The sequence below is a fragment of the Mandrillus leucophaeus genome, unplaced genomic scaffold, assembly GCF_000951045.1.
Source record: "Mandrillus leucophaeus isolate KB7577 unplaced genomic scaffold, Mleu.le_1.0 Scaffold51, whole genome shotgun sequence".
Classification (NCBI taxonomy): Eukaryota; Metazoa; Chordata; class Mammalia; order Primates; family Cercopithecidae; genus Mandrillus; species Mandrillus leucophaeus.
Window position 1 is genome coordinate 5,904,625 of NW_012105475.1, and position 27,181 is coordinate 5,931,805.

At 38.4% G+C, this 27,181-nt stretch overlaps 1 protein-coding gene across 1 annotated transcript in view; it reads right to left on the bottom strand.

Moving 5' to 3' along the window:
• Window positions 1-27,181, bottom strand: part of ROCK1 (Rho-associated, coiled-coil containing protein kinase 1) — a 159,249-nt gene that overhangs the window by 102,846 nt on the left and 29,222 nt on the right. The window contains exons 2-4 of the mRNA XM_011996345.1: window positions 16,920-17,001; window positions 2,911-3,011; window positions 2,224-2,361 (exon numbers count right to left, since the gene is read on the bottom strand). Of these exons, the coding sequence (XP_011851735.1) occupies window positions 2,224-2,361; window positions 2,911-3,011; window positions 16,920-17,001 (321 nt within the window). The remainder of the gene's footprint in view (window positions 1-2,223; window positions 2,362-2,910; window positions 3,012-16,919; window positions 17,002-27,181) is intronic.

Consider the following 27,181-nt stretch of genomic DNA (forward strand, 5'->3'; position numbering starts at 1 on the left):
GTAGAGGTAGCGGGGCCAGTCTTGAACTCCTGCCCTCAAGTGATCTTCCTGCCTCAGCCTCTCGAAGTGCTCGGATTATAGGCTTGGGACTACCACACCCGGAGGAGACTCAGTTATTTTAATGTAAAAAATATATTTTGGGGGAAGAGGGAAGGATAAGAAACAAAGTGGCATTTCATGATTATCCCAGATTAAAGTACACAATTTGTCATTTGGGCTCCATAAAGAAATATTGTTAATTTGGTGACAGTTTACCCTATTTACAGACAATATATCCAGAGAAATAAACCTCTGAATACCTAAATTGTAAATAGCCCTGAAATTGACAATTATGTCACATATCTTTTAACTAACAACGGACACTGAACATGCATGTATCAGTGGTTGTTAACCAGTGGTGAACACATTTTTGGTTGTCACAGCTGTGTGTGAGGTGAGAAGAGTTGCTACTGGCATCTCCTGTGTAGAGGCCAGGAATGCTGCCAAACATCCTAAATAAACACACTCGTAAGAATAATGTAAAGGATGACCCCCAACAACAAAGAACAAATACTATACTAACGTCAACAGTATTAGGCCTGAGGAACTCTGATCTACACAGTTGGTAAAAACACAGACATTTCAAGTTGAAAAGTGCTATGGTGACCGGGTATGGTGGCTCACGCCTGTAATCCCAGCACTTTGGGAGGCTGAGGCGGGCGAATAACGAGATCAGGGGATCGAGACCATCATGGCTAACACAGTGAAGCCCGTCTCTACTAAAAATACAAAAAAAAAATTATCTGGGCGTGGTCCCAGCTACTCGGGAGGCTGAGACAGGAGAATGGCATGAATCCCGGAGGCAGAGCTTGCAGTGAGCCGAGATCATCGCACTATTGCACTCCAGCGTGGGCAACAGAGCAAGACTCCGTCTCAAAAAAAAAAAAAAAAAAAAAGTGCTATGGCATAAACCTTCAACATTTTTCATACCCTTTTAATTCCAATTACTGTTATGCTTTTTAAGGATAGACTTCATTATATATTATAAATAAATAAATCACAAATACAAGTTAGAAAATTAGAAATGGTCTAGCCCAGTTTAACTTCCCCCATATGACATTTTGCATTAAGGACCCCAATACATAAGACAGATAAAACATGAAGCTGAACTCATAAAAGCAGAGAGAAAACTCAGAATTATAGTCTACCCAAAATCCCACTTGACCCCATGATTTTGCCTAAGGTACCTCCACAACTGAACATAACCAATCAAAGACAACTTTCACACTTACGAACAAGGGAACTGTGGCCCAGAGGTGTTAAGTAACATGGCCACAGCTTCAGAGAAAGGCCTATGGCAATCAAGACGAGGACCTAAAACTACTGACTTCTAGTTTATTTTTCTTTCTACTGAAAACCTAAAGACAAGTATTATTTGGCGACCTAGCTTAACTTGGTTTCCTCTCACTTTCCCTTCATTTCCCTTATTATCTCCTCTTCACAAAATAAGAGACAAATAAATGAGGAGACAGCTAAACAAAATGAGAGCCTCATGTCTGGGGAAAAAAAATTCAATATTAAATAAAAGTAACTATTTAAATTTTAATAATATATGACTTCCCTCAAATTTAAGTAGATTAAGTTTTCTGTATCTTCTGTATTTAAAAATACCTAATTTAAAATTCTGTGTTTAAATTTTATATTTTTTATTTTTATTTTTGATACAGGGTCTCACTCTGTTGCCCAGGCTGAAGTGCAGAGATGTGAACACAGCTCACTGCAGCCTCAACCTCCTGGACTCAAGCAATCCTCCTGCTTCAGCCTCCTCAGTAGCTGGGACCACAGGCGTGTACCACCATGCCTCAATAATTTTTTTAATTTTTTGTAGACATAGGTGTCACCATGTTGCCCAGGCTGGTCTCAAACTCCCGGGCTCAAGCAATCCTCCTGCCTCGTCCTCCCAAAGTATTGAGATTACAGGCCTGAGCCATAATGCCCAGCCCAAATTCTACATTTAAATTAAATTTCCTATATACAAATTCTACAGAAGCATAATTATTTTGTTCTGGCCTTTCTTTCTAGAAATGATTCAATACAATTAAATTTTAAGATTTAAAAGGTAATTAGACAATTTTGTAACTGCCAGTAAATTCTCTATTACTATTCTAAAACACAAACTAAGCTTCTCAGATATGTTTAGTTACAAACTGATAGAGCAGTAATGGAAGAGTAGCAAAGTCATACCTGAACAACCCACGGACTATTAGCAAAAGCCATGATGTCCCTTTCTTCCCAGAAAAAAGCAGAATCAGATCTCTTAATCATTTCAAATTTGCTGAGAAGCTTCATAGCATATACCTTCCTGGTGGATTTATGCCTTACCTTTAAAATTGAAAAGGGAAAATAATGAACCTTTTGTTAACATTTAAAGCTCAAGGTTTCACAGAACAATTTACTAAGTGCTTTTAATACTTGTTAAATAATTAAGCTTTACTGTTTCCGTTATTTTTATTTCTTCTCTTCTGCCAAATTATTCCAAGTAGCTAATGTCAAGACTTTAATTATCAGAAGTAATGTTTTAAAAAAATCTTTATTTCCTATATTATAAGATACGTTCCCCCCTCCATCCTGCTATGTAAGCTGCTTCCTATTTATAAAGCTTACTATTCTACAGCATTTTAGTCTAATATTACGAGCAAAGATTTATCTTCTGACGCCTGAGACTTCTTCTCTGCCATAGGTACTTGGGGAAAACACTTCCCACTACGGCTGGATTTGACACTAGGCTTTCATACCCTAGGCAACAATGTCTAAAGGAACTTCAAGCAACAATTCTATAAAAACAGTATTTTCCCAAATAATATGTTAAACACACAAGTGGATTATTTTAATTTAATAAAATCCTTTTTTATTCTCATTAAAATAACCTACCAATTGAACTTCTCCAAATGCACCTCTACCAATCACCTTCACTACTTCATAATCTTCGGCTTTCATTCGTAAATCTCTGATTTTATTTATTGTGTCTTTATCTGTATGAAAAGAAAAGCTTATCATTTTAAATCACTAAAGTATTACAACTAGCACTACTTATTTTACATTCGAGTTCTTAAGAAACACAATGAAAAACAACAAACTTCATTAAGAATTATTTGAAAATATGGTGAAACTTGAAGTTATAAAACAGATAAATGTTCAATTTGCTAATATTTTTAAAATAAATTCCAGAATAACTTCATTATAGCTACTAAAGGTTTTTATTAATCAAAATATGACTTAATAGAATGTTTTAAAAACAAATATTACACTACAAACAAAAGTTGAGAATAATTAGCTAATTAGTTCCCAGTATTTTAAGTATACATCAAATCCGAATTTAGGAAACATGAGTAGATATTTTAGATTAATACTGGAATAAATTTTTCTTTTTATAAGGTCAGTTTTAGTGACTCTTTTAAAAAAGATGTAATTTAAGATATCAAAAGCAAATACACTAAAAAAAAAACACACAGTAAATTTTCCAACTGGCAATCGTTAATACTTACATCATTACATTTCTCTATTTGAACCTAGATTTTTAACTTGAAACACACAGTGAAAATCACTGCAATTATTTATATAAACCTGTCATACTACAAACTACAATAATTCACAAATCCCCACTGGATAGATATTCTAATTCCTAATTTGGTCATAGATTAAATTAGGGCTATTTTAATCCACATGGGTCAACACTGGCATGAGATTACATGGAAAAGCTTCACATTTCAGAGTTGTACAAAATACACAGCAGCTATTAAACTTCAGTTCTAGCTCCTAATAAGAGCTGTATTAATATTCTTGTTTTCCCTTTCAAATGCAAATTTAAACTTAAGTGTTTGTGTACTTTATGATCAATAAATACATGCAACAGAGAGCAAATTTCTACAAAGTTATAAGTACATTTAATTTTAGGTTACATATTCACTGCAAGATGCACCAGAAAGATAGACAATAATCAATTAATTCACTGCACAAATATTTGTATCCACCACACATCAGGCTGTACAGCACTGGAAATAAAGGTAACTTTAAAATGTAGCTCCTATTCTTTAAGAGTTCAAACACTAGCAAATGAAACAGAAACAATGAAAAAAAGAATTCAAAATAATGTAATAAGGAAGATAAACAGTTTTTTGAGCACTAAGGAGGACACCTAACCAAAGCCTGCTGGGGTGAGAGACAGGTAGGAAGATTTCTGTAAATGATGGTACCTGAAACAAGTCTAAACTGAATAGTAGTGGTTAGCTAGGTGATAGACAATGAAAGAAAGAACAGGCCAAGCATGGTGGCTCACACCTGTAATCCCAACGCTTTGGGAAGCTGAGGCAGGCGGAATGTATGAGTCCAGGAGTTCAAGACCAGCCTGGGAAACATGATGAAACCCTGTTTCTACAAAAAATATTTTTAAAAATTTAGCTGGGTGCAGTGGCAGTTTCCTGTAGTCCCAGCTACTCAGGAGGCTGAGGTGGGAGGATCACCCAGGCCTGGGAGGTGAAGGTTGCAGTGAGCCAAGATCACATCAGTGCACTCCAGTCTGGGCAACAGAGTGAGACCCTGTCTCAAAAAAAGGAAAGAACCAACACATATAAGCAGACAAGCAATGTAAACCAAGCACAGAGGAACTGTATCTAAGTTCTATGTTGCTGGAGTATCAAGTTTGTAGTAAGGACTGACAGAAGAGGCTGGAAAGCCCCAGATAAGTTCAAGAGCTTGAACTTTACCTGTCAGCCAGTAGTTATAGTAATAACACTATAATTTAAGTATCAAAAACCATTTTCACATTAAAGTTTAAAGTAGCTCTCTATATAAAATAGATCAAAGAAACTGCTCTGTTCTAAAGGAGGTTAAAGGTGTCAGACAAGAGACAGAGCCTCATCTACTTTAGGCTCTTCCATAATACAGCCCCTGAGGAATCCTCTGGAATCTGCTGGGAACTGAGAAACACCACTACTATGGGCAGGAAGCCATGAAAAGGAATTACGGTGGACAAAACAACATAGTCAAACTTACATTTCAGGAAAACTACTCTAGGGAATATGTAGAAGATGAGTTCAATAAAGGCAAGACAGGAGGTGGGGAGAATTTTAAGAGTATTGTAATATCCCAGATGAGACAGAAAGTTCTGAACCTGGATAATAGCCTGTGAGGTTGAGAAAAGATTCTTGGCTCTAGCTACATGAGCTAGAATAGGCTGCAGAGTCTTGACAAAGGCTGCAGACAAGTCATTTGAAATCTAAAAGATCTTTCTATGTTCTACTGCCTTGGATTTTAGCTTGTTCTAATACAGGTTTATGTGCTAGTAAGTGTAAATGCCTCTGTTGGATGGCTTTCAGTCAAACTCAGAGTTTCTATGGTCCTAGTTTTCTCAGTTCATCTCACCAATGGTCCAACCTAGAACTAATCAAGAACTTAATGGTAAAATTCTAAGCATTAGACTTTAGTTTCCCAAACACTCAGGACTGTGTATTCACACCCACCCAAATCTCAGGATCTTAAACAGAAGCCTATTTATTGTCAAGTAGTCACGTAAGAAACCCACTCTTGGTCTAGGTGTACTATACAGCCTGAACTTTGTAGGCTTATGGCTCCATTGAGACAGAAAACAATGCATGCACTAGAACGGGGTTCCCAACCCCTGAGCCGCAGACCTGTACCGGTTCATGGCCTATTAGGAACTGGGCCATACAGCAGGAGATGAGCAGTGGGTGAGCAAGCATTGCCATCTGAGCTTCATCCCCTGTCAGATCAGCAGTGGTCCTAGATTCTCACAGGGGCACAAACCCTATTGTGAACTGCACATGCGAGGGATCCAGGTTGCATATTCCTTATAAGAATCTTTCTTTAATCCTGATGATCTGAGGTGGAACAGTTTCAGAAAACCATCCCGTCTGCCACCCCCCAACTCCCATCCTGTCCATAGAAACATTGCCTTCCACAAAACTGGTCCCTGGTGCCAAAAAGTTTGGGGACTGCTGCTCTAAAGGGAAATAATAAGTACATGAATAAATATGTAACTTAATTTCACATTGTGATACATATTCTAAAGAAAATAAGACGAAGCTTTCCCAAGTCTGTAAGGGGAGACTATAGGCTAATTCTTCAGTCACTTCAAACTCTGCATTGATTCCTTAAATAAACAAGAGTCAAGGAAAACAACTCAAAATTGGTTATTTTTTTAATTGACTATTGATGCCACTCCCAATGCCCCCAATTCTTTGAGCAGCTATTCTTTCCCAAAGGCTAACAGTCTTAGGCAAGTTTTTGTCTCTGTACACATTTGTTTGGCTGCTGCAATCACATACCATCAGTGAACAGCTTTCTCTGCTCGGCTAGTGAATACCCCACTCGTACGCTTACATAACATTGCAGCCTCTTTTTTTTTATTTTTTTATTTTTGTTAAGCCTGCATGATCATTTTTCTTTATGAAGAAATTTTATGGGGATGAGATACTCCGTTTTAAATTTTCTCTTTTTTCTTACTGTTGCTGTCCTATGTCAGGAAGATCATAGTGAGTGCTTAGTCTGGGAATGTCCAATGTACACTGTATTCCTTTAGCACAGCTATACTGTCACTGCATAATTTTAAAAAATGCTTTGCCACCTAACTTGATAAAAATAATGCATACTCCATTGTGCTTCAAAAGGACAACATTTGGGCTGGGCATGATGGCTCACACCTGTAATCCCAGTGCTTTGGGAGACGAAGGCAAGAGGACTGCTCAAGGCCAGGAGTTCGAGACCAGGCTGGACAACATAGCAAGACTTGTCTTTACAAAAAATTTAAAAATTAGCCAGGTCCATGGTGGCATGCACCCGTAGTCCCAGCTACTTGCAAGGCTGAGGCAGAAGGACTGCTTGAGCCCAGGAGTTCGAGGTTGCAGTGAGCTATGAACGTGCCACTGCACTCCTGCCTATGCGACAGCCTCTTACGGAAGGGGAAAAAAAGACAACATTTCAAGTATACTCTTCTCTTCTTGCTTTGACACAATGCATATACATTGGTAATAGAAAATAAATAAAATGTTGTGGTATGGTGGTACATGTAGCACTCAAAACTCAAGCTGTAACAGCATCACTGTGATGTCTACTGTGCTGAGCAGCAGTGTGAAGCAAGGAGAGAATTACATATGGTCTCTGTTGTAGCTACTCAGCTTAGGTGTTGTAGAACAAATCCGCCACACACAATACATTTTTTAAAGTATGGCAACATCCCAAGAAAACTTTATTTATGGACACTAAAATCTGAATTTCCTATTATGTCACATTCATGATATATTATTCTTTTGACTTTTTTTTTTTTTTTTTTTGAGAGGAGTCTCGCTCTGTCGCCCAGGCTGGAGTGCAGTGGCCGGATCTCAGCTCACTGCAAGCTCCGCCTCCCGGGTTCACACCATTCTCCCGCCTCAGCCTCCCGAGTAGCTGGGACTACAGGCGCCCGCCACCTCGCCCGGCTAGTTTTTTGTATTTTTAGTAGAGACGGGGTTTCACCGTATTAGCCAGGATGGTCTCGATCTCCTGACCCCGTGATCCACCCATCTCGGCCTCCCAAAGTGCTGGGATTACAGGCTTGAGCCACCGCGCCCGGCCTGACTTTTTTTAAATCATGGAAAAATACAAAAAACATGCTTAGTTCATGAGCCATAGTGGTGGGTGAGATTTGGCCTGTGGGCTGTAGTTCACCACCTCCTGCTCTAATAAAACCCAGTGGCCCTCTGAGGGCACTGCTTCCCCACAGCTCTCAAGTCAGGACCTTTACTTATCCACATGCCTTAGACTACCAACTCTGAAAGTGGGAGATCTCCACATCCCCACCCCTAAATCTGCTAGCTTTGATTTTCATTAGGTTGTACTTCCCACCTCTCATTGTTGCTGTAATCCACTGACTCTCAGAGGTCACCACGTCTCATTGCTAGACAGTTTTACTTCTGATTTACTGAACTTCTCTCCAATATTTTCCTGTTTCAATTCTTAATAACTTTAATGTACCCACAGACAATACTTAAAGTACCTTGGCCTCTCAACACCTATACTTCTCTCCTTCAATGATCTTGTCCTCTATGTTACCTTGGTCACTCATTTCCATGGTCACATACTAGACCTTGTCATTACTAGTAATTACAATCTTCCCACAATTTCAATTAGAAAACTTACATTTTCTAAGCACTCTCTTATAGCTTTCCTGCTTAGTTCCTCTAGTATCTTAACTCCAACAACCCCAACCCCAGCAGGACCTCCAATCCATTGATCCCACTCCACTCGTACTTTCCCTCGTTGCACTGATAGCCTCTCTTTCCTACCTACCCAGCTTAAATTACATGGTCAAGTATTATAATCACTCCCTTGCATATACCTTTAATGTCATGAGCTCTCTTCTGCCTCACTTTACTTAGTTTGGCAAAACAACAATTCTATTATAGTTAAATCCAACTCTCCAACTACTCTATGTCAGCACCCATGCAGTTAAATATGTCTCAATAAATACATAAAATCACAATGACTGATCCTATTTTAAAATTCATAATCACAAACATCAAGTTGGCCCTTAGTTCTACTTGGCAATCCTAAATTTCTAGTCACTCTCCCACTCTCCTAGAGACATATTTCAAGTTTTCTTCTTTCTTCACACACCTCCTACAGCTCTCCCACTGATCCTCATTCACAGCTAATGATCTTGTTTGGCTACTACCCTGAAACAAACGAAACAGAAGAAAACTACCACGGACTTACCACCACTTATACACTTACCTATCAGTATGTACAAGCATATATTTTGTCTTTTCACCTTTTACTATGCGAGACTACTTCTATCTTAAGTCAAACCCTCCATTCATGCACTAGATGTCATCCTTTTTTATTACTGTAGTTCAAGGACATTGCTCAAGCAATTCTCCCCTTTCTCCTCTACTACTAAGCTTTCCCCTTCCTAACTGGATCCCACCATGCTGTTTTCTCTCCCATCTTAGGGAAACAAACAAAAATAATCTCTTGATCCCATTTCTCTCAGCAGCTACTGTCCCATTACTCAACTCCCCACTGCAGCAAAATTTCTCATAAGTTGTCTATACTTTCTGTGACTAAAATCTTTCCTCCTATTTGCTCTAAAACCCACTTCAGTTCGGCTCTGGCTCTTAACCTTTCTTTCAAAACTACTTGTCAAAGTCACAAATGAGCATTATGTTGCTAAATCCAATGGTCAATTCTCAACCCTCATCTTGATATATCAGTGGCTTTAACAGTTTGATCACTCTCTCCTGATACATACTCTTCACTAGACTTTCAGGACACAACATTCTTCCAACAATACTGAAGATTTTACTTTTCAACCTCAGTAGTCTCAGTTGCCTTGGCTGGTTCCTCCCCTTCTCTCAGATTTCTTAACACTAGAGCATTCCAAGGCTCAGTCCTTGATGGTGACTTCTTCTCTATCTACACTCACTTCTCTGGCTTTAAAAACCATCTACATATCAACTTCCAAATTTTTATCTCTAGTCTAGACGTCTCTTAAACTTCAAACATACATATTCAATTACTTTCAAAATATATCCTCTCTTGAAAAACATCTCAAATTTAACGTGCCAAAAACTGAAGACATATTCTCACCCAAAACTTAAACCTATGTGTCTCACACTTTGGCTGATGTCTCAATTTTGCTCAGGACAAAACCGAGGGGCCATTCTTGACTCCTTTTTTTCTTACACTCCACATCCTATCTCTCAGGAAAATATGTTGGCTCTCTCTCTGAAATATATCTGGAATCCGATGACTCTCACCCTCTGCATTGCTACTATGCTAGACCAAGTCACCATCATCTCTTCCTTGGATTACTGCAATAGACTCTCAACTGATTTCCCTGTGTCTATTCTCAACACAAGGTGATATTCTTTTTTTTTTTTTTTTTTTTGAGACGGAGTCTCGCTCTGTCGCCCGGGCGAGACGGGGTTTCACCGGGTTAGCCAGGATGGTCTCGATCTCCTGACCTCGCGATCCGCCCGTCTCGGCCTCCCAAAGTGCTGGGATTACAGGCTTGAGCCACCGCGCCCGGCCCACAGGGGGGCATTTTTAATAATAAAAAGAATGGTCTCGATCTCCTGACCTCGTGATCCGCCCGTCTCGACCTCCCAAAGTGCTGGGATTACAGGCTTGAGCCACCGCGCCCGGCCCACAGGGTGATATTCTTAAAACACAAGTCAGATCATGTCGCTTCTCTGCTCAAAAGTCTCTAATGTCTTGCCATCTCACCCACAGCAAAAGCCCAAGATTTTACAATGGCCTACAAGACTCTACATGACCCAGCCTCCCTATTTCCTTACCTCTATGATATCATCCTACAATTCTCTCCGCTGCCTAGTCCTCTCCAGCGACACTGGCTTCCTTGATGTTCCTCAAACAGGTCAGGTACACTCTCCTCCCTCCAGGCCTTTGTACTAGCTATTCCTCTGTATGACACTGTCTTCCCTGAGACATCCATATGGCTAACTCCCTCAACTACTTCAACTCTTTTTTCAAATGTCACCTTTTAGCAAGGCCTCCCCTGGACACCTCACCTAAAACAGCAAACTTCTCAGAACTTCCAATTCTTCTTAAACTGTTTTATCTTTTCCTATGGTAGATTTCGACCTCTTTGTTATTCACAAAATTAGTTTTATGCAAAATAATACTTGCAAAATTATAAATCTGGTAAGTTCTCATTCATTCTAAAACCTCCAAATAGGATGTTGTGACCACCTAGACCCTTTTAGCGATTTCTGATTGTCAACTGGCAGAAAGCTAAGATTCAGAGAAGTGAAATACTACTATACAACATATTCAGCAAGAAATGAAATGAGCAAATTGAGTCATAAATAGGAACCACAGTCTTGACAACCACTAACTAGCTAATCGTTAGAGCTAGTAGTTTAGAGTTAACCATTCTCCAAATGATCACAAGTTAGCAAAAGGACCAGTACAAAAAGGCTAACTTATAGCTTCTGGGTTACCAAAAATTCAAAAGCATTTCGATCACATAAAAACTCGTGGATCTAATTTTCAAGAAAGCAAATGGATGATTTTTCCTAACACTGTTTTAAAAATTGGCCAGGCGCTGTGATTCACGCCTGTAATCCCAGCACTTCAGGAGACCAAGGCGGGCGGATTGCTTGAGGTCAGGAGTTCAAGATCAGCCTGGCCAACATGACGAAACCCCGTCTCTACTAAAAATACAAAAATTAGCTGGGCGTGGTGGTGGACACCTGAGGCACAAGAATCACTTGAACTCAGAGATGGAGGCTGCAGTGAGCCGAGATCAGGCCACTGCACTCCACCCTGGGTGACTGACTGAGACTCTGTATCAAGAAAAAAATTAAATTAAATGGAAAATAAATAAAAATCATACTTTATACCCAGTGAATTTTACTTCTAGGAATTTATCCTAAGGAAATGAGATACAACGTGGGACAAAGATTTCTACAATAAAATAGTTTTTACAATTTTAAAGAATAAATAATTTCATATACATATAATAGAGTATTAGGCAACATTTAAAATTGTGTTGAATGTTTAATTACATAGAATTATGTTCAGCATATAATGTTGTGCAAAGAATAGAATAAACTGCATACAGTATATGAACTTGATTTTCTAAAAACATAATTATATACTGATATACAGATATGAATTTTTTTAAAAGCCAGAAGAAAATATGCCAAAACCATAATTGCAGTCATCTCTGAGTTTGGTGAGACTACAGAGTATTCTGCCACGTTTTTATATATTTTAAGTTTTTTATAATGACCCTTTGTTGCTTTTCTAATAAAAAAAAAATGTATTTTTGCCCAGCCTAAGATCCTAGATTACAAAATGTACCATTACTTTATGTACCACTAGAGATTCTAAGACACATTCTAATTTCAAAAATGTTCAAATTTTTTTAAATGTCAGAATAGGTAAAATATGGTAATAAACATTAAGTACCATGTACTATTTGACCAGAATACTGCTACTCTGCCTAAAAAAGCCCAGTATACATTGCACACTTTTAGAGTAGTGAAAGCAGCCCTAAAAAGCTCACAAATTAAACTTACTTGAAAAATTAACAAGAATGTTATATTCAATTCCATAAAAATCTGACTTTTTTTTCTTTTTTCTTGAGATAGGGTCTTTGTCACGCAATCTCAGCTCACTGCAACCTCCACCTCGGAGTTCAAGCAATTCTCCCACTGCAGCCTCGCAAGTAGCCGGGACTACAGGCACACAATACCATGCACAACTAATTTTTGTATTTTTGTAGAGACAGGGTTTCGCCATGTTGCCCAGGCCAATCTCGAACTCCTGGGCTCAAGTGATCTACCCGCCTCAGCCTCCGAAAGTGCTGGCATTACAGATGTGAGCCCCTGCACCTAGCATGGTTTTAATTAAGAAAATTACTTAATGTCCAAATGTTCAAATAAAATCATGCTCTAGGAAGATGTGCTACATTTTGACTGCACAGGCACATATGCACGCATCCACCCACCCACATACACGCAGAGTGATCCAGTTTGATAAACAGACCAACAAAAAATAAATATAAATTAAAAATCCAGACTCCTAAATTCAAACTCCTCAACAACATGGCAAAAAAAAAAAAAAAAAAAAATTGATCTTGTTAGTGACTGTCCAGTCTTACATTTCTACATAAGCTACTCCCCACAACTATGCTCTAGCAATGCCTAGTTATTTGCAATTACCTGTATAAGCCATACTGCTTCATCTCTGTGCCTTTGCAGATGTTATCACTAACCTGAAATGACTTCCCCCACCACCTTATCTGACCAAGTTATTATTAAACAAGATCTAATCTTTTATCTCCTCTTTAGACATTCCTGATTCCCTCTTGAGCACAAAGTATGACTCCCTTCTCTGGGACAACATTATTTCCCTATATTTCACCTAACAATCTGAACTGGGATTGTTTATATAGGTCTGTTTCTTCTATTACATTGTATGTCCCCACAATCCTTAAGGATACAGACTATACTTGTACTTGATGCTACTGAAATATTAAAAACACTTACTGACATTATATGCAAATGGAGATAAATACATACTGCATTTATCTATTCAGGAACAACAGAAAAGCCACATATATTTACTCCAAAGTAATAAAAGTATACATTTAAAAATCAATCTTGAGTTTCTCAAAATGTTAAACATAGAATTACCATATGACCCACCAATTCCACTTCTAGGTATCTACGCAAGAACAATAAAAACATATGTCTACACAAAAACTTCTACACAAATGTCCATAGCAGCATTCTTCATAAAAGCCAAAATACAATCAATACAAATGACCATCAGCTGATGAGCAGATAAACAAAATGTGGTACATCCATACAATGGAATACTACTGGCAATTAAAAAGAAAGAAATACTGACACATGCTACAACACTGATGAACAATGAAAACATGCTAAGCCAAAGAAGGCAGTCACAAAGGACCATTTTATTGATGATTCCATCTATAGGAAATGTCTCTAGAGTTGGCAAATCTATAGGGACAGAAATAGATTAGTGGTTGCCTAAGGCTAGAAGCCTAGGGAGAAAAGGAGAGTGACTTAAAGTTAATGGGTGTTGGCAAATCTATACAGACAGAAATTAGATTAGTGGTTGCCTAAGGCTGGAAGCCTGGAGACAAATGGAGACTGACTGTTAATGGGTATGAGGTTACTTTATGAAGTGATGAAAATGTTGTAAAAGTAACTGTGGTAATGGTTGCACAACTCTATAAATATATATACACTCAAAAAGCTCACTGAATTGTACACTTTAAATGGGTGAATTTTATAGTATGTAAATGATAGCTTAATAAAGTTGCTTTAAAAATTCAATCTTGAGTTTGGCAATGATTTTTACATGACACAAAAAGCACAACCAATGCAGAAATAGTTTATAAGTTAGATTTCATCAAAATTAAAATTTTTGCTCTATGAAAGACATTATGCAAACGAAAATTGACACCAGCAAATGCAACAAGGATGCAGAACAACAGAAACTCTCATTCATTGTTGGTGGGAATGTATAATAAAATGGTATAGCCACTTTGGAAGACAGTTTGGCAGTTTCTTAAGAAGTTAAACCTATTCTTAGCAAACAACCTAGCAATCCTACTTCTGTGTATTTACGTATCTGCCCAAGTCAATTTAAAACTAAATTCATGGCCAGGCGCTGTGGCTCATGCCTGTAATCCCAGAACTTTGGGAGGCGGAGGCAGGCAGACCACCTGAGGTCGAGAGTTTGAGATCAGCCTGACCAACATGGAGAAACCCCGTCTCTACTAAAAATACAAAATTAGCCAGACATGGTGGTGCATGCCTGTAATCCCAGCTTCTCGGGAGGCTAAGGCAGGTGAACTGCTTGAACCTGGGAGGTGGAGGTTGCAGTGAGCCGAGATCGTGCCATTGCACTCCAGCCTGGTGACAACAGTGAAACTCCATCTCAAAAAACAAAACAAAACAAAACAAAAAAACCTAAATTCATGCAAAACCTTGTACTCGAATATTTATTGCAGCTTTATTCATAATTGCCCCAAACAAATAACAAATAACAAATACGTTCTTCAACAGAGGAACGAACAAACAAACCAAGGTACATCCATTCAATAGAAGGTTGCGCTGCAATTTAGTGGAAAAAAGGAACAAGTTACTACTTCACACAACATGGACAACATGCAGGAATCTTAAATGCATTTTTAAGCCTCCCAAAGTGCTGGGATTACAGGCGAAAGCCACCGTGCCTGGCCTTCACTCTTGATAGTATCTTTGAAGCACAAATAAAAGTTTTTAATTTTGATGATGCCCAGTTTATCTATTTTCCTTTGCATTTCCCTATGAATTAAAGAATTGCTGGTCACTTTATACAAAAAACTGTCTGCTAAGGTTCTGAGTATATACGGGCTCTATAGATCAATTAATCTGGGGACTGTTAACATTTTAATACTGAATTGTCCAATCCATGAACACTGAATATCTTGTTAGGTCTTCTTTAATTTCTGTCTACAATGGTGTATAGTTTTCAGTATACAGGTTTACACATATTTTGTCAGATTTACTCCTAAATTTTTCATGTTTTTGCTTCTATTGTAAATGGCACTGTATTTGTTATAATAAATCAATTTCCAATTGCTTGCTGTTAATAAATGTATGTGCAACTGCTTTTCGGATATTAATCTTCTAATTTTCAACCTTGCTTAATAAACTTACTAGTTCATGTAGCTTTTTGGCAGAATCTTGAGGATTTTCGATATGGAAAATCATGCTGTCTAAATTGAGAAAGTTTTACTTCTTCCTTCTCAATCTGTATGGCTTTTCTTTATTTTACCTGATGGCACTGTCTAGAACTTCTAAGACGATGTTAAATAAAAATGGTAAGAGAGGACAGATTTGCCTTTTCCTATCTTAGGGGAAAAGCATTTGTCTTACTTAAACAAATAGATAAAATCTGAACTGTAGGTTTCTTGTAGATTCCCTTTATTGGGGAAAGGAAGCTTCCTTCACTTCCTAGTTTGCAGACAGATACTTTAAAATTGTGAATGGATATTAAATTTTATCAAATGCTTTTTCTGCATCAACTAAATTTCCTTTTTAAAGTACGTTAATATGGTAAATTAAACTAATAGATTTTTGAATTTTATACTAACTTAGTAATGCTGGCATAAACTATCCTTGGTCATGATTTTTACCTGCTACATTTGACTTCCCTAAAATTTTGTTATATTATTCTCTGCATTTTTCTCCAATTTAAAAATTAAAATAAATTGTACAGGTTTACCAGTTAAAACAGTTTACTTTAGATTTATACTTTTATTTTACTTATTTCTACTAAAGCATTAATGTCTCTATTTACAAAATATAATGCACAAGCACACTTAACATTATGAAAGCAACAAAGTAGCTAAGTTTAAGGAAGCACGTATTTCATTCTTGCTAGCCATTACTTTTAAAAAAAAACATGCCCTACCCTCTGCCTTTGTACTAAGGAGTATTTACCCCTTATCTACACCATCTCTGTAAACACCAGTTACCATTAAGATACAGTCAAGCCTCTCCATCTTTTTAATTCCTTCACTATGTTGTCAGGTAGGGAGGTACGCAATTGTAAACATTAATAAAATTTTACTGCTATGTCCATAGGACATGATAAATAATTAAAACTTTTATACTTAAAAACTTCTCAGTTCAGAATATGGAACCATATTCAAAAACTCAAATAAAACTAAATAAATTTTTAAAAATTGAAAAACGAAAAGAACAAAATTTAAAAATTCTAATACAAGATTTCAAAGTATAGAAATGATTTTAAAAATCAAAAAGATATGACTATTTAGAAAAATAAAATCTTTGTAACAAAACACATGTAACCAAAATTGAAAGACAACACCAAAACCAATCAAACTTACATGTATCAATATTTATAGTTTAGAAACAGAAATAAATGGAGGACTTTATGATCTAAATCTTATTAATTCTTTAGGATTAAAAGTTTGAAGTTGTAAGTTAACCAAATTTTTAAATTATAATATCCAATCTAAAAAGGAGCCTTCAGAAAAGAATATCTGTAAAATTTAAATATAAAACAGCTTTCATGGAGAAAAATTCTCATATCTCAGCAGTCACTCAAACTCAATGTGTGGTTATTCAAACTCAATGCACAGTTTTCTGAATACTTATTTTAGCTATTTTTCATCCCTTTCTCTTCAAAGTACTTTGGTTCTCCTAACAGGCATCCAAACTGCTTCTTACACACTTCCTACTAAACTCTATGTAGAAATCATTGATGAAATCACCAAAAAGTAAAGAGAAGAAAAAATAAGGGCTTGAATGATCTAAGTCAAAATGTAGTTATATGAAGTCTGTCATTAACCTACACAAAAAATTACTTACATCTGCTTAAAAAGTTGTCAATATTTTTGTTTTTTCTTAAGGCAGGAAAATCCAAATCATATACCAAAGCATCCAATCCATCCTAAAGAAACAAACAAACAATGGTTAGTTTTTTGGACCACATTATGAACAGTTTCCTTTTTTATGAAATAATAAAATATATGCTTTAATATTTAATGTCCCCTAACACATCTTGTGTACATTTAACACCCTCTACAAGATTAGATGAGAACTGGGAGAAAAGCTGTTTTCATTTCATATGTAGCTCTTTTTACCTTCTAAGTCTGGCGGGCCCAGGGGCAAGAAAATTACCACAGATTGGCTGCAAGTGATTTCAATCCATGAGCTTTTCCCCTCATAAGGACATGAAATTTTATTTTGCATTACTTCTCCTTACTATTGCACTTATCTTTATCTCACAGACATCAAAAACCTACATTTGTTACTATAAGTATTTTACAAGGTAACAGCTAAATAATAAAATGTGAGATTTAATATAAAATAGATACCTCATAATCACAAATACAAGCTATATACATTTTTAATTATAAAAATGTATTGGATTTTCATGGGTCTTCTTTCTAGGGAAAGCTAGCAGTAAAGGACACACATGAGCTTTTGCATTTTTTCTGTTTTTTTTTTTTTTTTTTTAAAGGGTCTTGCTCTGTTGGCCAGGCTGGAGTGCAGAGGTGCAATGTTGGCTCAATGCAACCTCCACTTCCTGGACTCAAGCCATCCTCCTGCCTCGGCCTCTAGAGTAGCAGGGACTACAGGCTCACACTACCACGCCTGGCTAAATTTTATCTTTTTGTGTAGAGACAGGGTTTCACCATACTGCCCAGGCTGGTCTTGAACTCCAGACCTCAAGCAATTGCTCCTGCATCAGAGTCCCAAATTGCTGGGATTACAGGTGTGAGCCACCACGCCTGGCCGAGCTTTTGCTTTTAAGAGGATATTTAAGTATTATCTAAGCAAGTGCATGGCAGTGTGAAGGTATACTAAGCAGGACTGAAATGGGAAAGCATCTATTCAGACTATAGCCTGCCGCATGGCAGGAACTGGAAGAACATTCAGATAATCCTAAGCAATCTTCATTACAAAGTCTCACTCTTTGGTAAATGTTGTTTGTATAACTGAACAGCACTATGGGAAAGAATGGCTTTTGCGTGATGCTTAATAATGTAATCAGTTCCAGATGGGTCAAAACATTAAAAAAATAAAGAACCAGGCAAAAGCATTTTAAAGAAAAAAATAGTATATTTAACATGTTGGGAGGACAAGTCACATAACCTTTCTGAGCCTCAGTTTTCTTTTTTGTAAAATGAGGGATAATGATTACAACACATAACAGATTTGTAAGAATTAAATGAGTTAATATGTGAAGTGTCTGGACCTTAATAGTCTCACTTCTCTCTCTTTTATTTCTGTTACTGACATTTGAAAGCTCTCAATGTTAGTCTCCCTATTGACAGGAATGACCTACACAGAAAATAGACATTTTAGTCATGTGGTCATAAAACCTTAAAAGTAAATCTTAGATCATGATGTTAAACCCTTTCCCAGTGCAGTAATCTGAAGTACTTTTGTAGTTGTTGTTACATATGAAATCTGAGTTTTGCGTGACCAAGTATTTGATCACGTGTTTGTTAATGAAAAATGAGCTGCCTCCACTAATTACATATGGTCACTAAGTGTTTGGACCTGGCACCATACACTTTAATTCTACAATACCACGGGATAGTCTATTACTTTTCAGCATCACCCATAAGCAAAACTTGTATGCCTTTATTAGGGAAATAAAGTTGGCAAGAATGTATTCTTCTACCTCAACCAAAGCATATACCAACTGAGGTTTCTAAGGGGAGTCAAGACACTGGGGTGGGAGAGAGGGATGCAGGCTTCCATTTTAGTGCAGTGGAAAAGTTGCACAACGCAAGGAATGTTGTGCAGCTTTTCCACTATAAATGAGGCAGGAATCTTATCTTTTATTCAACACTCTGAAGTTCCATAAAATAATGCAGAATAACACTTCCACACTTCCTAAAAGTCCAAATTCTAGTATCAGGACTCAGAATGTCAACATAACATTCATCCAAGTGCAAAAACAATTCACGAGGAATGATAATCAAAGGATATACTTCCACTGGTCCTTTACTTAATTTTATGATTTAGGCATGAGCAAAACTACCCTCTACTTTCATAACATGTCCATCCTATAGCTTAATCATCAGTTTAAAAATGTAGAGGAGGCCAGAAGCGGTGGTTCACTCCTGTAATCTCAGCACTTTGGGAGGCTGTGGCAGGCATACTGCTTGAGGTCAGGAGTTAAGAGACCAGCCTGGCCAAAATGGTGAAATCCCATCTCTACTAAAAATATAAAAATTAGTCGGGCATGGTGGTGGTGGGCACCTGTAATCCCAGCTACTCGGGAGGTTGAGACAGGACAATCGCTTGAACCCGGGAGGCGGAGGTTGTGGTGAGCCAAAACCATGCCTCCAGCCTGGGTGAAAGGGCGAGACTCCGTCTCAAAAAAAAAAAAAAAATGTGGAGGAGAAAATATATAACAGAGGGGCCAATCAATGTCAAAAAATTACAGTAATTAAATTCTTTGCTACTAATAGTTGAACAAGGGTAGTAGACCAGTTGTAGCAGTTATACGTTAAAAGAAGGCAGTTACATAACATAAGTATTTTCACATATACACACAAAGTCAGGCATAATCAATTAAAAGTATAACATTTTACAGTGATCTTTAAAGTAAAATCACTTCACATTTCCTGAGAAGCACTGATATGGGGGTGGCGGGGAGCAGAGGGAAGAGGAGATAGAGGCCTGTTGTGTTATGCCACAACAGAGTTGAAGCAAAAGCAGAAGCAAAAGAAAATTATTCAACACTACTGCAAACTTTAGTTTTCTGGATAGATCTGAATTAACAAAAATGAGTCAGGTGTAAAACATCATTTAGGATTAAATCCATTAAAAATAACACATTATAAGGCATGAGAATTTAACGAGGAAAGGACAGTTACATTATTATAAGAAACATTCATTTTTAGGTAAATTTTCAAAATCTAAATGGTTATCATTCTAAACCTAAGGGACATATTTTTGGAGAAACACTACCCCACCCTCAAAATTCACTGAAAACTATGGCAGCAAAACTGGGGCTTCTGAAAACCAAACTACTTCTAAAATGGACTGCCCACTGGTACTAAAGAGTGCTGACAAACTCTGATAAGAGAGGATATACCATTTAAAGAAAATGCTTTTGGTATATGTAGTAAAATGTTGTTTTAACTAAGTCCCTTAGGCCAGATGTCATGGCTCACAACTGTAATCCCAGCACTTTGGGAGATCAAGACAGGAGGATCACTTGAAGCCAGGAGTTCAAGACCAGCCTAGACAGCATAGCAAGACCCTATCTCTACAAAAATAAAAGTTAAAAAAAAAAAAAATAGCTGGGCGTGGTGCCACATGCTTGCAGTCCCAGCTACTTGAGAGGCTGAGGCAGGAAGATCGCTTGAGCCCAGGAGCTTGAGGCTACAGTAATCTATGATTACGCCACGGCACCGCAGCCCGGGTAACAGAATGGGACTCTGTCTCTAAAAACCAATCAGTCGACCAATCAATCTTTCTTCACTTGATAAAGAAATAGTTCATCAAAATTAAGCACAGCTATGAAAATGAAAACAGAATTTCCTTAGGGAATTTTAACAAACTGATATTAAATACAATTAATATCTGTTTAACTAGTGTGACATTACTATGCCCATGTCAATGCTGCCCAGGACATTTATAGTCAATAAATAAGTAAATAATGTTCCAAATTATCTAGTACAACAAACAATGGCTCTTCCCAATCTGTTTCCAATCACAACTTTGTCCAGCCTGTTTCTCTACATGCACATAGCTGGGCTTATGCCACAGTGTGCTACCAGCCATTTCCCAAATAAGCCAGGTTCACTCTACCCTATGGAACCTCTGCACCCGCTCTATTCTCCAGTTGGAATGTGAACGTTCTTACATTAAGACTGCCTCAAAATGTCCCTTACTTTGTGCTGCCTTCCCCAGTGTCCTGAGGCAATGTTATATGACCTTCTTTGTGCTATTACAGAAATTATGTATTTAGCTGTTATACTATAATTATTTATTTCTAAATCTGCCTCCTCTTCTGCAGGAAAGCAGAAAAAGAAAATACTTCCTATCTCTGAGAGTTCAGAGGTTAGTAGGTAGAAAAAGTAAATATAGGATATCAAGTGTTGTAAGTAGGTACTACATAAATAGAGAAAGGGCTGTTGGGGCTTTACAGAGAAGATGAAATTTGAGCTGAACCTTGAAGAACAGAATTATGAAGGAATAAGACAGAAGTGGGGCAAGGCAATCTAGAGGTGAAAAGCAAGGAGAATTCAGAGAATGAGAGTAGAATGTTCTGGACTGGGAAAGGTGAGAAGGAGACGAAGGAGAAGGAGTCAAAGCTGTGATGATGAGGTAGGGAATGTTAAAGGTATAACATACCAGGAGAAGAATTTATCTTCTGATAATTTGGAACCATAGGAATTTCTGCGGCAGGGAGAGTGGCATGACTGGTTTTTATTTTAGTAGTCTGTCAATGATAAAGATGATAAATTAAAAGCAGAAGAGATAGGTGGAGATGAAAGCGACTAGGAGAATACTGTGGTAATACAAGCATAAAAGGATAAAAGACTGAAAAACTGGGGAAACAGGAATGGGGCATTAGAAGCAAAAGAATCTGATGAATAACTGAAAGAGGAACAGGAAGGGTTGAAAATGATTATATGATCTTCAAGTTGATGTAAGTAGATAGCAACTTCATTAAACAGGGCAGATAATATAATATGGAGAGAAGACAAATATTTCAGACACACTAAATCTGAGGTCCTTTGGGATATCATTTCATGGATAACTAGATGGTAACTGGATATAAGTTTGGGTTTAACAGAGAGACTGGGACTATAATATAGATTTGGGAGTCATGAGAGCACACTTAATTCTGTGAGAACATATGCAATTATCCAACAAGAATAAACACGGAGAGTGGAGAAAGACTCAAGAATAGAACCCTGGGAAACACTAACATTTAAGAGGTACACCGAGCAGGCTGGGTGCAGTGGCTCACGCCTGTAATCCCCATACTTTGGGAGGCCGAGGCAGGCAGATCACCTGAGGTTGGAGTTCGAGACCAGCCTGACCAATATGGAGAAACCACTTCTCCATTAAAATACAAAAAATTAGCCAGATATGGGGATGCCCGCTTGTAGTCCCAGGTACTCGGGGGGCTGAGGCAGGAGAATCACTTGAACCTGGGAGGCGGAGTTTGCAGTGAGCCAACATCGCGCCACTGCACTCCAGCCTGGTGACAGAGCAAGACTCTGTTTCAAAAAAAAAAAAAAGAAAAGAAAAGGAAGAAAAGCAAAAGAGGTACACAGAGCAAAAATGGTGGAGGAGGACACAGAGAAGAGAAGACAGAAAGAACAGTACCAACAAAGCTGAGAAGGAACTTAAAAAGCAGAAATGCCTTAAGAATGAATTTAAAACGTCTCAGGCAGTCAAACAGAATAGAGAATGCAAAAGAAGCCAAATCATTTGCCATTTAAATATCACTGATGGTCGCATAACAACGTGAAAGATTTAATGCCACAGAATTATACATTTAGCATCAGTTAAATGGGCTAGGTGGCTCACGCCTGTAATGCCAGCACTTTGGGAGGCCAAGGCGGGAGGATCACTTGAGGTCAGCAGTTCAAGACCAGCCTGGCTAATATGGTGAAAACTCGTTTCTACTAAAAAGACAAGAATTAGCTGGGTGTGGTGGAAGGCACCTGTAATCCCAGCTATTCAGGAGGCTGAAGCAGGAGAATCACTTGAACCCGGGTGGTGGAGGTTGCAGTGAGCCAAGATTGTGCCACTGCACTCCAGCCCGGGTGATGGAGGGAGACTGTCTCAAACAAAAAAGAAACAGTTAAATGATAAGTTTTATGATATGTTTTTGTGTGTGTGTACAAATATACACACACATACAAATTTTTGTATTTGTATTAGAGATGGGGTTTCACCATGTTGGTCAGGCTGGACTAAAACATCTAACCTCAAGAGATCCTCCCCTCTTGGTACATACACACACACACATACACACACACACACACACACACACACACACACAGAGCCGTAATTTATTTTAAGTCACTATAAGATATCAGCAAATTGATGGACTAGGAAGCTCCAAGCTCTCCTTCACCCACAGAAACATCAAAAGTAACAAGCTATCTGAAACAGGTCTGCAGAAGTTCTCGAAAATTTAGGTTTATAACAAACAAGCAAATATCCAATCAAGTAAAAGCTATCCCAAATGGTAGGAAAGCGTTACGGCAGGTTACTTGCTCTTGTCCCACCTGCTAAGGATAATCTTAAGTCTTGAGCAGGTAGTAGACTGGTTCCTCCTCTTACCACCCCCCCGCAAAACCTTGAACCCAAGGGAGTAGAGTAAGACCATACTGTGTATGTTCATTCTATCTTGTATGGGAGATACCTGAAGGACTAAGGCAAGAACCTAAACTCTGTTTCACATAATTCAGAATACAGGCAGGAAAAGCAGCATGCGCTGCTCATAAAGGCTACAAGGAAGCTAACTACAAAACCTACTGATACACCTGAGGTAAAAGATGGAGAAGTAGGGAGGACTAGTGGACACAACACAAAGAATAGACCATCTAAGGCCCAGAGGAGAAGCAGGGTGAGACTCTTTGGGAAATAAGATGATTCAAAAGCAGTCATGTATACAGAGGAATTTAAAAAGCCATGTGAAGCCCAGGCAAAGAAGCATGCTAAGAAAAATCCTGAGAAGATCCTAAGTTCTCATCTCATCTGAGTTTCATCCTGAAACTCAGAACTAGCCTAGCTAAGTGGTAAAGGAGTACCCCAGCAGAAGGCAAATCTGCAAAGACTGAGAGGTGGTTCTCTTTTTGTTTTCTGAGGCTTTTTTGGTATGTATTGGAGCACCTGACATTCAAGGAAATCTCTGCCCAAACATTAGCTGAATACAAGCTAAAGGAATCAAGACTTCAGTGATCACCCACAGTAAGGAACAGTCTTTGCAAAAACAATTTGGAAAAGTCTCAAAACAAATGGACTATAGCCATTTGTACTACAGCCATCAGCAAGAAAAACCAAACAGGCCAGGCATGGTGGTTCACGCCTGTAATCCCAGCACTCTGGGAGGCCAAGGCAGGTGGATTGTTTGAGCCCAGGAGTTCAAGACTAGCCTGGCTAATATGGTGAAACCCCGTCTCTACTAAAAATACAAAAATTAGGCAGGGTGGTGGCGTGCGTCTGTGATCCCAATGACTCGGGGGGCTAGGGCATGAGAATCGTTTGAACCTGGGAGCGGGGGGCTGCAGTGAGCTGAGATGGCACCAAAAAGGGTCCTTTGGAAGGTGTTTTGCAGCTCTCGTCTAGCAGGAAAGCCCGGGACACCTGTGCTGTAATGGCAGTCTGAGTCGCTGGAGCCATGGGTTTGAGCTCCAGGACCCATCAGTCCTGCTGGACCATCTGTGAGACTAGTTCTGAACCCAGAACAAAAGACCAAAGCAGGTCTGTCTCCAGTAGTCTCCACCACAGGCTGGACAGGGTCGACGTGGCTTCGTCTTGCTTCCTGGGCATTCCTTCTTAAAATGCCCAGACTGACCACACTGATAACAGCTAGAGGATGCACCTTGGGGATTCTGGACTTTACAAGATTGTAATGCTGCTACTAGAACCTCTGTTTTTCTCTTGTACTACTTCTCCTTTTCTCGGGCTTCCTCCCAATCACTACTGTAAAAGACTGAAGTGGCTATTCTCAGGAGGCTTTCTAGGGTGCTATCTGGTTCCATTGCTTGCTTCTGTAGCTTTCTTTTAATATCGGGAGCTGCCTGTGTAATAAACTTGTCCTTCAGGATGAGCTGTCCCTCAACTGAATCGGGGTATAGAGAGGTGTGCTTTATTAGTGCCCCTCTCAGCCTTTCCATAAAAGCTGTGGGATTCTTGTCTGGTTTTTGGTCTATCATGGACAGTTTAGAGTAACTGAGAGGTTTACCTGTGATCTTCCATAGGCCTTCTAATATACACCTTAAAAAGTGCTTCCTTTTCCATTCATCTGCTGAGTTATTGGGATCCCAATTAGGGTTATTTAACCGGAACTGCTCCCCTTCCTTGTGGGAGTGAAGTTTCTACCTCTTCCTCACCTTCCTTTTCTCCTCTTTTTTAACTTGGTCTGCTACAGGAGGTATGTTGTTCATCTCCATAATTTTCTGCTGCTTGCGGAACTCTCTGCTTTTCAGTTGCAGGGAGGGTTTGACTTAGCAGCATCACAACATCCCTCCACATGAGATAAAACACCTGAGTTAAATTTCAGAAAATTTCTACACGCCTATCAGGGTCATCAGAAAATTGACCTAAGTCTCCCTTTATTTGCTTAAGGTCCTGCAATGAGAAGGAAACTTGAACCTTTATGGCACCATTCCCATCAGGCATTTCCTGGAGCAGTAAGAATGAAGAGGGGAAAGTAGGATATACTGGAGATGGTGGGGCTGATGGTACAAATAGAGGGGAATGGGAAGGGTTGGCACTTCAGCAGCTGTCTTAGATTGCTCCTCTGGAGCCCACTTTAGCTCTGGGGAACTACTCCCTGTGGGCTTGCCTGCCACCAGTGCTTTAAAATACACTCCAGGGGAGTGCATGTTGAAGACGATCTGTTACCCATCCAGAAAGAGAAGTGAAAATAAAAGTGTTCTCCTTCCTTTCGGTATGTGATCCACGTGTGTCCATGTAGTTTTTTCTAATTCGACTTGAGACAAAGAACCTAGTGTTCCTCCACTCATCAAAGCCATACCACTAGCAAACCCTGGAGAATAGAGAAAATCTGATTTCCAAAATCACCACATTATAACAGTTAAATGGCCAATTTTCCATAAAGAAACCACAAGATATACAAAGGAACAGAAAAACATGGCTGGGAGGAAGAAATAAATGAACAGAAACCATACCCAAGAAGCCTAGACATTGGACTTGATAAAGACATTAAAAACTCTTAAATATGTTCAAAGAGCTGAAGGAAAACACAGAAAAGGAACTAAAAGAAACTAGGAAAATTATATGTGAGCAAAATGTGAATGTCAACAAAGACAAAGAAACTATATTAAGAAACAAATTCTGGAGCTAAAAACTAACACCAGTAACCAAAATGGTGTACTGCTGGCATAAGGACAAGCACATACAGCTGGTGCTCAAACAACGTAAGTTTCAACTGCATGAGTCCATTTATACCTCCCTTCCAACTCTGCCACCCATGAAACAGAAAGACCAACTCCTCCTTTTCCCTCTACTCAGCCTACTCAATGTGAAGATGGTGAGTATGAAGATCTTTATGATGATCCACTTCCATTTAATGAACGGTAAATATATTTTCTCTTCCCTATGAGTTTAGTAATATTTTCTTTTCTCTGGGTAACTTTATGTAAGAATACAGTATATATATTTACATATAACATACAAAATACATGTTGTTAATCAACTCTTTATGCTATCAGTAAGGCTTTCAGTCAACAGTAGGCTATTAGTAGTTAAGTTTTGGGGAAATTTAAAAAGTACGTATTTCATGTATTTCAAATGCATGGGGAGAGGGTAGTGGTCAGTGCCCCTAATCCCCATGTTATTCAAGGGTCAACTGTATAGACAAATGGAATAGGAAAAAAAAAAAAAAAACCACAAACCCACACATACATATGGTCAATTAATTTCAACATGTGTGACGTAACCATTCAATAATGGACGGTCTTTTTAGCAAACAGTGCTGGAAAAACTGCATATCCACACGCAAGAGAATCAACTTTGAGTCCCCACAATATACCATATACCAAAATTAACTCAACAGGGATCAAAGACCAAAATGTAGAAGCTAACTATAAAATGCTTAGAAGAAAACATAGGGGGAAGTTTCAGGATATTGAATTTGACCATGATCTCTTGTACATGATACCAAGAACACAGGCAACAAAAGAAAAAACAAACTAAACCTCATTAAAATTAAAAACTTTTGTGCACTAAAGAACACTATTAACAGAGTGAAATGGCAATCCACAGAATGGGAGAATATATTTGCAAGTAATATGTCTGATAAGAGATTATTACCCAAAATATGTAGGGCACTCCTAAAAATCAAAACAACTCATTTTAAAAATGTGCAAAAGCTTGGATAAAAATGTCTC